The sequence below is a fragment of the Macroventuria anomochaeta genome (assembly GCF_010093625.1).
Source record: "Macroventuria anomochaeta strain CBS 525.71 unplaced genomic scaffold BU25scaffold_11, whole genome shotgun sequence".
NCBI lineage: Eukaryota > Fungi > Ascomycota > Dothideomycetes > Pleosporales > Didymellaceae > Macroventuria > Macroventuria anomochaeta.
In genome coordinates this window covers 1-11,509 of record NW_022985372.1, presented here as the reverse complement: position 1 = coordinate 11,509, position 11,509 = coordinate 1, and the positions used below count along the sequence as shown (strand labels likewise).

At 49.5% G+C, this 11,509-nt stretch overlaps 6 protein-coding genes across 6 annotated transcripts; 3 read left to right on the top strand and 3 right to left on the bottom strand.

Moving 5' to 3' along the window:
- Positions 1-28: 28 nt before the first annotated feature.
- BU25DRAFT_22913 (FAD/NAD(P)-binding domain-containing protein) lies at positions 29-1,697 on the top strand. Its single transcript, XM_033701397.1, has one exon. It carries the CDS (start codon positions 207-209, stop codon positions 1,485-1,487), a length of 1,281 nt encoding a protein of 426 aa, XP_033563064.1. The 5' UTR covers positions 29-206; the 3' UTR covers positions 1,488-1,697.
- Positions 1,625-2,356, bottom strand: BU25DRAFT_420329 (S-adenosyl-L-methionine-dependent methyltransferase; the record flags this gene model as incomplete). Its single annotated transcript, XM_033708005.1, has 2 exons — positions 1,625-2,295; positions 2,344-2,356. 2 exons carry the CDS (start codon positions 2,354-2,356, stop codon positions 1,625-1,627), a joined length of 684 nt encoding a protein of 227 aa, XP_033563063.1.
- Positions 2,357-2,683: 327 nt separating this feature from the next.
- BU25DRAFT_409375 (uncharacterized protein) lies at positions 2,684-3,798 on the bottom strand. Its single transcript, XM_033706034.1, has one exon. It carries the CDS (start codon positions 3,554-3,556, stop codon positions 2,858-2,860), a length of 699 nt encoding a protein of 232 aa, XP_033563062.1. The 5' UTR covers positions 3,557-3,798; the 3' UTR covers positions 2,684-2,857.
- Positions 3,799-4,602: 804 nt separating this feature from the next.
- BU25DRAFT_22895 (uncharacterized protein) lies at positions 4,603-6,685 on the bottom strand. The gene has a single exon (XM_033701396.1). The coding sequence runs from the start codon at positions 6,346-6,348 to the stop codon at positions 4,906-4,908; it is 1,443 nt and encodes a 480-aa protein (XP_033563061.1). The 5' UTR covers positions 6,349-6,685; the 3' UTR covers positions 4,603-4,905.
- Positions 6,686-8,548: 1,863 nt separating this feature from the next.
- Positions 8,549-8,848, top strand: BU25DRAFT_457148 (uncharacterized protein; the record flags this gene model as incomplete). Its single annotated transcript, XM_033710092.1, has 1 exon — positions 8,549-8,848. The coding sequence occupies one exon, from the start codon at positions 8,549-8,551 to the stop codon at positions 8,846-8,848; it is 300 nt and encodes a 99-aa protein (XP_033563060.1).
- A 1,693-nt stretch (positions 8,849-10,541) lies between these two features.
- BU25DRAFT_420327 (uncharacterized protein) lies at positions 10,542-11,384 on the top strand (the record flags this gene model as incomplete). The annotated part of the gene is made up of 3 exons (XM_033708004.1): positions 10,542-10,572; positions 10,654-11,085; positions 11,155-11,384. The coding sequence occupies 3 exons, from the start codon at positions 10,542-10,544 to the stop codon at positions 11,382-11,384; spliced, it is 693 nt and encodes a 230-aa protein (XP_033563059.1).
- Positions 11,385-11,509: the final 125 nt, after the last annotated feature.

Sequence of the window (11,509 nt, the reverse complement as noted above, 5' to 3'; positions counted from 1 at the left end):
TGGTTATGGCGCGCCACGAAATAGACAACAAGATGTTGAGGGCGTCGGGGACTCGGGTCGAGAACATCGTGTACGGACTCTCGGAGGTTGTCAATTCAGTGGAATAATGAAAGCCTGGATCAGATAAGTAAGTGTCGCAGCCACTGTGAACGTCAGAAAGGGCGCCTCTACATCAAAGGCCTGTGATCAGAACCTTCAATACCATCATGTCACAACAACCTTTAAACATCCTCATCTCAGGCGCAGGAGTAGCAGGTGCTTCATTAGCACTCACACTCGCCCGTCAACCAGGCTTCAAGATGCAGCCCAACATCACGCTCATCGAGAAGTCTCCCGTACCACGCACGACAGGACAAGCCGTCGATATACGTGGTCCAGGCGTAGACGTCATCCGCAACCTTGGATTGGAGCCTGAGATCAAGGCCAGACATACGACAGAGACTGGCGTTGCCATTCTGAATTCCAAAGGGGACGTTGCTGCGACATTCACTGCGACTGGTGACGCCAAGAACCAAAGTGCAACCAGCGAGTACGAGATCTTACGAGGTGATTTGGCGGGCCTCCTGCTTGATGGTGTCAGCGAAGCGAAAGAGAGGAACGTGAAGGTGGACGTGGTGTATGGCGAGTACATCGACCATATCGAAGAGCGGAAAGATGGTTCTGGGGTAGATGTCTACTTCGCCAACGGAAAGATTAGCGACCAAAAGTTTGACGTCGTGGTTGGTGCGGATGGCATTGCGTCGAAAACGCGCAGCCTGATGTTCGGCAAAGAAGACCTCCGCGAGTACGTGAAACCGTCGGGCATGTACCTTGGATTCTTCTCAATTCCACGCCTCCCTGAAGATGACTCGCTTTGGAAATTGTGCCAGGTGCCACCGGGCCTCGGCATGCATCTCAGACCTCATTGCAACAAGAAGACCATGGGCGTCTACCTCACTGTTTGTAACTCTACACCGTCGCGTAATCCTGAGCTCGAGGATATTGTGCATGCTGATGTTGCTACACAAAAGACGTACCTCCGACAGCGATTCCAGAATGTGGGCTGGCAGAGTCAACGCTTCCTCGAGGGTCTTGACGCGACTGAAGACTTCTACATGACGCACTGGTGTCGAGTTGTGACGCCGCAATGGGTCAAGGGTCATGGTGTCATCTTGGGCGATGCCGCCTTCGCAACGATGGGTATCGGCACAAGTCTGGCGATGACTGGAGCGTACTGTATCGCTGGTGAGCTGTCAAAGATTGAGTCCGCCGATCAGGTACCAGAAGCACTACGGAAGTACGAGGACCTCTTTCGACCTTGGGTGGAGAAGCACCAGTATGTATTGCCTGGCGCCATGCAGCTCATGAACCCGCAGACAGTGTGGGGTATTTGGGTGTTTCAGACCATCCTCAAAGTGGTGGCCTTTTTGAGAGTGCCACGGCTGCTCATGTACTTCTTCGGTGGTGAAGGGAAAGAGAGCTGGAAATTGCCTGAGTATGGCTGGTGATGGGTGTAGCTGCAGAAACTGGTTTTTTCTCAACATTTTCATTTCCGGTGGGGGGCCAAATCTTCCAATGCTCTCAACTCTAATATATCAACCATGAAAACCAAGACAAGATTATTTCCCGTCTATTTCGATAAAACTCAAGCTCCAGTCTTCTTGGCCAGAAGCCAGACAAAGTTTGCATCTCCCTCAACCTGTTTCGTCTCTCGAACGAGAATCTCTAACCCCGCGTCCTCAAGCATCTTGACACTGCCTTCTTCGCCAAACGCACTCCAATACATCCAACCCTTGTCTTCGCCTAGCCATTGCTCCTCGACATGCCCATCCGAGTCATCTACTGCAAAGTTGGCCAACAGCAAGCCATCCGGCTTTAGCCAGCTCCCTATATTCCGGACGAGTTGGGTCTGCTCTTCGCGAGGCAGATGGATGATGCTGTAGAAGCCTGTAACAGCGTCGAGGGTCTGTTCAGGGAAAGACAGAGCCATCATGTCCCCTTCAACGAGCGTGAGGTGGTCATCGTACTCAGCCAGGTTCTTGCGAGCGAGGTCCAGCTGAGACGTTGACAGGTCGTTGCCCGTGACGTGTATCACAGGTCTTTCGACTTCGAGGAGGTGCTTGGTAGCGGGAACACCGGCGCCGCAGCCCAGCTCAAGAACTGAAGCTGAGTAATCGTTGTTCGCCTTGAGCCGAGACAGTAGAAGGTTTAGATAGTGAAGTCTAACGGGATCGTCGGGTTTTGTGAAGTTGGCATTGTAAGTGTCCGCTATGGCATCGTAAGAGCTCTTAAGCCGAGCTTTCACGTTGTCGGGTACTGTGAAGCCTTTAGTGGAAATAACAAAGTATCGTTACAATCTCATACCATGTTCTGCCATGATGAAGTTATTGAAGCTGTTACTATTCAAGCGCTTGTTAATATATTCACATGTACACCCAATTGAGTTAGTTCTTTCCTATGTGCGGCAAGGGCGTGGCGGCGCCCTTACCCCGCCGTCAGCCTGGAGTCATTCATCAACGATCAGTCATGCAACCTCCACCAATTCAGGGGTCTGCGATCCCTGATCGCAACCTTTCATTATTGCAACTCAAAAAGTCAAATGCGCTGCCCGGTCATTCTCATCGTGATATGGTCCCCTATCGCGAACCCCCCCCCCCCCCTAGGGCGAATGAGGAACGTGGAGTAGCTGTATACGACACTAACAAAACGATTCATTGAACTAGATCTAAGGCCTTTACAATTAGGCACAATGCAGGTAAATGCAAGAAGGGACCCGTGGTTCGCAAGCGAACTTGATTCAACTTAGGCTACAACTGAAGTGCTAGCTTCGACCATGGATCGGCGCCCTTTGCATCTCATCCTGATGGGTTGATGGCATCTATACCTGCTTCGCGGTAAAAGTGCCGATCTTCGTCTCCTGAACCTTGTTAACCACTGTTCTATTTTCCTTCCGCTGTCTTCTCTTCTCCAGCTTTACCTCCATAGCGGCTTTGATTCCGGAGCAACACGACATCGACGAGAACAGCGCACTACCCAACCACAGTAGTGCGTTGACGAGGTTGCACCAGCCAGCAATTCTCATACGCCTAGGGTCTACGACTGCATAGTCTGCCGGAATTTCGCCGTTCAGATACACGCCATAGAAGACGCTAAAGCAGGCGATCCACAAAATAGCCAATGTCCATTCGATAGCCCAGATGAACCGGTAGGATCGTAGTGTTACGCTGTCGATGATCAGAGTCAAAAGAGTGAGACCGAAGACGACTTCTGCATAGATGAAATTGGTGGTTGAGGCAGAGTATCGGTGGTCGAGTTCGATGGCGTAAGAGACACCCGAAGCAAGGGCGAACGCGACTTGTAAGAGCCAGACGGTCGGTCGTAAGAGCGAGACAACGGGGCCGTCAAGCCTAGCGTTGATGGCGGCTTTGAACAAGCTTAGGCTGATGAAGTGTGTTTGGGGATAGGGTGGAGGTAACATCGAAGATTTCGAAAAAGATGAAGCAGAATCAGCACTGCCGTAATATAATCCAGCTATGCTTTCTTCATCCATTTTTCTGAACTTCTTGGCTTCGCTCATTTTGATGAATTTCTCGGCTCTACCCACGATGATCTCCTCGGGGAACTTCCTTAGATCTGAGATGAATCGAGATGAGAAACGATAGGGTGAAGTTAAGAGAACCAAGTGAAGAGGAGACTTTACAGAAAATATATACGGACTATCTAAATGGTCTGACGCGGATTTTTCGGGTTTATTAAACTTAACGCGCGGGCTACAGAAAAAAATAAGTGTGTATACGGGATAGCTTCGAGCCGTTGTAGTGCACTGTGTGTTGATCGTTCCTCCAATACATTATTATATACCTGTTCAGGTCTAGCTAAGTCCTTACGAGTAAATACGAGCCCCTTGGTGTACCCTGCCAGGCTCGTCAAGGCTTGTAGATGAACCAAAAATAGAAAGAAGATACGTCATGATGCACAAACTCGTAAACACAAGCTTATAAAGCGCATACGGGCCATTGAAGGTGCTTCAGCATACGAAGAGTAGTGGGATGCATACGCCATTAGTTTGGAATACGGCTTTAGCATGGAGAGCCATAGTAGTGTGCCGGGCGTAATGCTGTCGAAGTAAGCTGTGGTGGTCGCTTCCTGCACCACTTGACTTGTTCAATGGAATTTGAAATACTTGAAGGATGTGTGTAGCAGCCAGAAACCGTACAAAGGGCACTTTCGTGAAAAGTAGCCGTACGGGCTGTCCATCGCCTTATGGTTACGATAGCTTCTGTGATTGTGAACGTTGCATGGCCAACGTGGCGCAACGTAGTTGTTGAAACCGGGGAAGCTGATAAGTCGGGGAACACCATATAGGGAATCGGTGTGTTCCGCATCGGATCCGGTCGCAATGATGCTTGCAATATCTTCCGAAAGCCGCATATATCAGGCATCAGAGTGGGGCAGCTCTGCCCTGATTGGGTGTTTGGGCGTCCATCCTCGACAATCACTGCTGCTACGCATAGTAAGCGTTTTACGCAAGCTTTAGTGAATTTATGTACATGTTATGAAATACCGGCCTCAAATTATATATCCGATAATGCGACTGTTAAGGAGACTTAGATTGTCACCCTATTAAGTGCTTCTAGTAGTATGCGTAGTAAAAAAATGTACCCGCTAACAGCAGCTCGGTTATAGGTACAGGCAGATGGAGTACTAACAAGCTAAAAGCCACTTATTAAAAGAGTCAGTACTATTAGCGCGACGCACACACCTCTTAGTACATCTGATATGATGGGTTTAGCAAGACGCTAAGGTGCGAGCGCGATGGCGATAGAGGTAGTTGGACAGAGTTTAATGAGTTAGCAGAGGCAACGAACGAGGTAATCTCTGTGAGTGCGTTTAGTATAAGGATAATGAGAAACCTGAAAGCGCTCATCACCGGAGCTCAATGCTTGCGTCTTCAAATTGCTTAGCTACTATGTCCGTCGACTCGGTTCGAGATACTAGCACCCATGAGCAGTCAATAAGCCTCAATTTAGGTAACAAGTCACTCTTCTTTTTACAAATGTCAAGCAAAAGCTGCTCTATCGCAGTAGTCCACTTGCTCCTGAATACCAATATTTCTAACGACCCTGGAAGGTGCTCAGGAAGAGGCAATTGAATGTTGTCTCCATTGTTGTGTCCCCATAGCACAACATCGCATACCTCTAGATACTTCAAAACAGAAAAGCAAACAAGCGAACCAATTCCGAGTATTGTTTGGTTTGAAAGCGTCTTCTGACCTGCGTTGTGTGTGTCGAGAGTGAGATACTCGAGCGTGTCTCTGCTCATCGACAGTGTCGATTTTAGTAAGGACAGGTCGATCGTCTGCGGAAACAAGCAGTCAACATCTTGGAGGCAAACACCCCAGCGACAGGTAAAACGTTCAAGTGAAGTGTATTTCGAAAGCAAGTCGTGCAGATGAGCTGGTGAAATTTCGCATGCGTCGAAAGTCAGATCAATCAACCCATGCGCGTCTGGTCCCCAGAACCAAGCATTAGGAATCGGATCGTACATTGCGGGAATAAGGTAAGAATAAGCATTGATCAACGTCAGATGCTCTGAAACAGGAAACGCTACTCGAATAGCTTGACTGACAACGGAGGTCACTTTAAGCGGTACTCCTGAGTAAGGGTTGCGGACCGACGCCCTTTGCTCGAGCCAGAGTCTTCGCAAGCCATGGATGTTCTGGTAAGCTCTAGACGCTAGTGTAGTAGTGTAGAGGATATGTAGGTCGAAAATGGCGACTTCACTGAGATTCGGAGTAATGGCCATAATGAAGGCAACGTAGGCCTCCGGCTCTCGGCCAACCCATGCCCTGCCGAAAGCATATTCATAATGAAACCACTCGAGAGGCTTGGCGTGTTTGAGAGTAGGTTGCCATTGGATTGTTGAGAAGTGATATTGAAAGTCTTGCCATTGATCATGAGTAGCTTGATCAAATGGAGCTGCCTCCATCGTAGGAACAGAGATAGATCTTGGGTTTATGCATTGTAGATCGATTTTGGTATATGCAGTCTCCACATATCGAATATACTTGGTCAAATCGGGTTGGTCCACCAGTGTACGTACGAGCAAGCGGGCCGACTTGGTATCTCCTGGCGTCTGGATGAATGATCGATAGAGAATTGGTTGGAAAAGGCTATAGAACTTCCGACAAGTTGAAGTCAACGAACGTAGAGTCCGTTTTCTTTCTGCATTTTCAGATCTTCGGGTTGCCTCGGCTACAATGGAAGCGTATAAACCGGGAATTGGGGTAAAGGAATGGGATATTTGCAAAAGTATGTCGTTTGGAAATAATTCTAAACGCAACGTATCGGAGTGATCTGTTGGACCCATTGTAGTCGTGGATATGCGCGGAGATGATCCTAGTAGCACTAGAGAGACCTAAGTAACTACGAAAGTGAATTGGCAATGTAGAACTTGAGTTTCGCAGGCGCGTTGTTGTCGTCCTGAAGAGATTGAAGTGATACGAGTTGGAAGTCAAAACTGGTCTGACATCAGGTTGTGTCTTGAACGCACACTACTTGAAGCACTCAAAGGAATTTAAGTACGCTCAGCGCGAGCGATTTGGAAGCTGTATCACACACGAGTGATTACTGCGCGCCGGCTAAGCTAAGATGAAATGATTCATGACATCGTCGATTCGTTGCTGTTGTCCAATAAGAGCTATTGAGATCTGTGTTGGAATAACCGCTACTACACGCCCGTTTCGTACACTCGCTGAACAGGGGTTCCCATGCGCATCATGTGATGACACGCGCGAATAGGCTGTATGAAAGCACTTGCGAACGGTTCGGCGCGCTTACTTAAATTGCCCTAGGCTCGGCCGTACACCGTATCTGTGCGCGTGCCGTCCGTGTTCGCGTGCTGCCCCAACTCCCTCAACCCAAAATGAAGCTGCAGAGCCACACACAATGGCTGTTATCACAGGATCTCTAAGTGGAGCCCTATGATAATGCTTGCAATCAAATTGTCTCATAATTAATGTTGCGGCTGCTTGAGTACTTGTTAGGTGGAGGAATTGGGGACCGCGGTGCGGCCAAGGAACTACCCACAGCAGCCCCATCACTACGCGTATGCTGCTAAGCTTTGATAGAGCTTTTAAAGGCCTTTCTTTTGCCTGTTAGCTGCTCTTGTATAGGGTTTTCGAGTTACAATTATGCTTTTGACGCTCCCTTTAGTTGAAATAAATTGCAGATAAGGGTAGCTACCCGTGATACAATTGGAACCGAGGTGCAGCAGTAGAGGCCTCACAGAGGCAGCGTGAGTTGATTGATTTATCCTATCTACATTGAAACTGAGGCTCTTGCTCGGCTAGCGTGGGCCTTGAAAGCTCTTGGTCAATAGGAGCTTGCCAGGTCTTGTGTCACGGGTGTTGAAGCTCAAATGACCCTCTGCTTACGTATGATTTCTTGGATAACTGGGCTGGAGTATCGAAGCTGACACAAATATACATACAACACATGGTGTTACCACAGAACCCATGTAGTAACTTGTTAATCTATAGACCTGATCATTCCGCCCTGCAATGCTGGAGACACTCTATCCCAATGGAGAGAAACTGCCGCGTTGAAGGTACTTGAGGCAGATCTTGGTGCATAGCCTCCACGCTTGATCTGAGTACGTTCCTCGTGCTGGCCATGGAATCTCTGAAGTGTTGATGCCCGCAATGGCAAGGCATAGTCAAGAATGATGAGTCTTCCAACTCAGATTAGAGCTGAGATACAGGGGGTGCAGTTGTACTCTGTGCGGAACGCCACTTTGTAAAGATGGATTCTCAACACACATTACTACCTGGCGAGTATACCACGAATCGACAAGACCGGTCTCTGCAGGCAATCGCTGCGTGCGGCTGGTACCTGTGTGTGGAGCGGAGTGGGTGGAGTGGACATAGCGTTGGTGTCGCAGGGAGTGAAGATATCCACCGATCGCCATCTGTTTGCTAGCGGTCCGCTGCACTGATTGTCCAGCTCATTCGGTTAGCTCGGTTTTCTTCCCCAACCCTTCACTGCTATCCCCTTCTACTATATAGTCCCGATCGATTCCAGCCAATAGCTAAAAGAATCAATCAACATCTCAACCCTTCCACAGTTGGCCCGCGCGACCCCGTCATTGAGTCTGTCCTCGATGACAGTGTTTACCTCTCACCCGACATCACAATAAGCGCCTCCTCTCAGGTCCTGACGCTCACGTCCACCTTTTTGTGCAGCATTGTTTTAACTATTACTTGCCATATCTCATCGGAAGCACACTTGACTACCGTGCTACCATGGCGAGTCTGTCGCTCGACTACAAACAGCTGTATCTTGAGGAATTGCGCAGGCACGAAGAAGTCAAGGCGACAATCCGCCATACAAACCTGCCCGAGTTTCTCGACGCGTGACACAACCACCTGTATGCAGGTCTGACCGTCTAGACGGATGCAACATTGTCGACGCAAGGCGACCCTGCAGATGCGAACAACAAGCTCTAACCAGAAAGACTCCGCGTTTGGGATGATTTCCCTGTGCGTCAAGAAGCGATCTGGAAGGACATCATGAGGTCGAGCTTCGCCCTGGAATGGCACTTCACCTCCTTGCATTATTTGGGAGTCTCCGAGGCGAAGGTCAAACGACGAACGATGAGCTCTGAGCTGGACCTGCACTTCTTCCAGCGGTCGACAGTTGAGCAGCCGGTGTCGGAGATCGTCCAGCAGATGTACGACGACCGAGCGCTGAAGCGCAAGTTCGGCCTGCGCGGTTCTGTAAACTTCGAGAACCACGCCAACACATTAAGCCCGGAGCAAGAAGTGGAAGAGGGCTTGCGGAATCTGTCGATATCTGGCGGTCACCAATGACGTTCAGCACGCTTGCAGGCAAAGGCCGAGGTATTGTCCTCATCAACGCTCTCAGCTGCTGCCTGCAATAGCACGTCACGAGCTTCTCGCCCCCGGGCCGACCAATTCTGCGTCTACAAAATGAGTGAAGAGAGTCGTATAGCGGCCTTCGTCATCGAGTACAAGGCGCCACACAAGATTCCACTCGGCTACATCTACGAAGGGCTGAATGACATGGACCTTGATGACGTTGTCGAATGCCGCGAAGCCGAGGGCCTGCAGCACCGCTTCCGCCGACTGATAGCTGCAATCGTCACGTAAGCATTCTCCTACATGGTCAAGGTCGGCGTGAAATAAGGATGCGTGTGTACTGGCGAAGCGAGCATCTTCCTGCGCGTTCCGCACGATCCCACGACTGTCTGCTTCTTCTTGTCTGTGCCCAAGGGCGAAGTTGGCGATATCAGCGGATGGACGCCAGATGCAGACGGTCCAAATCGACTTCATCTGACCGCCGTCGGGCAAATGCTGGCCTTTACGCTGCAGGCTTTGATAACGCCGCCTCGAAGCTAGAAGTGGCGAGAGGAGGCCTCAGCTCGACTGAAGACCTGGGAGGTCTTGTACGATGTGCTGCAAGAGGACATTCCATCGCATGAGGCACCGTTGTCAGAGTATTGGCCGCCTCGAGACAAGGGATTTCTTCGATGTAGGCTGATGTAAGTCAACCGTCGTCAGAAGCTACACTGCGGGCACCAAGCTTTCCGCCGCACAAGAGTGACGCGTTGTTAACTGACATGATTGTACGAACACATGAGCCTTTTCAAGACGATACAGTCTCACGAGGTGATACATCAGCTGTTTGCGAGAATGAGCAATCACGGAAGCGGAAGCGTGATGGTGAGGGAAGCATGAGTCCAATACAGAAAAAAATCAATGCTTTACGGGCAGACCTTGCAGCCCTAGAGCACGAGAACCATCGTAAAAGGGGTTCACTAGCATCATTCAGCAATTGCGCTGATATTTTCTGCTTTCTAGAAGACTATAGTGATTTTATATGCAAGTAGCATCATAATGCAGTTATAAGTCTTGATAAGCATATGTCGCAGTATCACAACGTGCCTGCCCCGACCTGGAGACAGGTGGTTGACTGTTTCTGTCGGGGATCGTGAGTGATCCGTATGCATGTGGAAGAATTGCAGGATTGAACTGAGGTTGCATTGGGTGAAGCTACGGACAGTATGTATATGTGAGTAGCTGTAAACAACGCTAGTATGATGTGGCAGTCACTCTCATGGCAGGTGAGGTTCGAAAGGCAAGAGCACCCTGAACCGTGACAGTTTCAGTCGCCTTAAACCGGTGGACCCAGGCGAGATCAAGCTACCAGAAGAGCCTGCGCAGGCGATAGAAGAGCTCGGAAAACCACTTGCTGGGCTACGGTGCAAAACATGTGGGTTTATTACTATTAACAAAGATCGAATTCGCATGCACTGTAAAAAGTATCATCAGCTTGCTTGGGTAGGCGACAAAAGCCAGTTGTATAGTATGTTCAAGGTGCAGAGCTTTTCCCGCACAGGCGGATTGCAGAAATACTTTAGGGTTATCTAGTTTAAGGCAGGAGATTTATGTAAAGGATAGTAGCGAATTTGGTGGTAGTATAAGGTTGCTCTACAATAACGTAAAAGTACAAAGCTCCTTCCAACAGTGTGCAGTGCAAGACATGCAGCTTCATCACAATCAACAAAGACACAGTACGCATGCACTGCAAAAAAAATCACCAGCATGCTTGGGTAGGAGAGAAAAGCTCGCCCTATGATACTGTCAATGTACAGAGTTTCTTTCGCAAGGGGGACTGCAAAAATATTTTATTGTTGATTTGGCAGATGTCAAAAATCCCGAAAACGCCAGGGTAGGAGATTGGGTCCAGGCACAGCTGGCCGAGTACAAATTGACACAACAAGAAGTCGAAGAAAAGCTACAAACACTAGAAGAGGCTGCAAAAACCGACAAGACAGGCTGGTTCAAGCGGACAGGCTGGTTGGACTTCTTCAATGGCCGGAATCTTGTTCATCTGGCTCATCAAACCCGCACACCCGATCATGGCGAAGACAAGATCGAACTCGCTGCCGAGCTGATAGAGCGACTGGTTGAGAGAAGCGTGAAAGAGCTGGCTACACTTCCACAAGAGACAAGGCGCTGGCTGCAGAGTGCAAAACAGAGCGAGATCGACTCCCGGCCGATAGGGCGACTGCAGAACCCGGAGAGTTAGGCAGTATACGCAAGGTACATGATGAAGTTTGTCTGCTTCTATCTATGTGTGCTGGCCGACAAAGAGCAGCAGGTTACTTGGTTCAGACAGCAGCAAGCCGCAGTCGCCGGATCAGAGAGTCAGGAGGCGACGAGCGGCGAGGAGGACAGCGAAGACGACGAAGAGGGTAGTGAAGCTGACAGCGACGCCCCGCAGCCCCGACGCAGGTCTCGCAGGCATTCGCCGCTGGATCAGATGGAAGCCGTGCGTGAGCTATTTGCGTGGACAGAAGATCAGAAGTCGTGTGCAATATGAATGGGCAAATGGGGGTAAGGGTTAGGAAAAAAGTTGTTGACATTGTTGGCTGATATTGTAGACCAAGTCTCAGGGATCCCAAATCTGCCCTTCATTTGTTGTGAAGTGCTATGGTTGTGGAGTTA

Excerpts from the sequence above, each read along its gene's own strand:
- BU25DRAFT_22913 (XM_033701397.1), top strand. The coding sequence starts at position 207 with ATGTCACAACAACCTTTAAACATCCTCATCTCAGGCGCAGGAGTAGCA.
- BU25DRAFT_409375 (XM_033706034.1), bottom strand. The coding sequence starts at position 3,556 with ATGAGCGAAGCCAAGAAGTTCAGAAAAATGGATGAAGAAAGCATAGCT.
- BU25DRAFT_22895 (XM_033701396.1), bottom strand. The coding sequence starts at position 6,348 with ATGGGTCCAACAGATCACTCCGATACGTTGCGTTTAGAATTATTTCCA.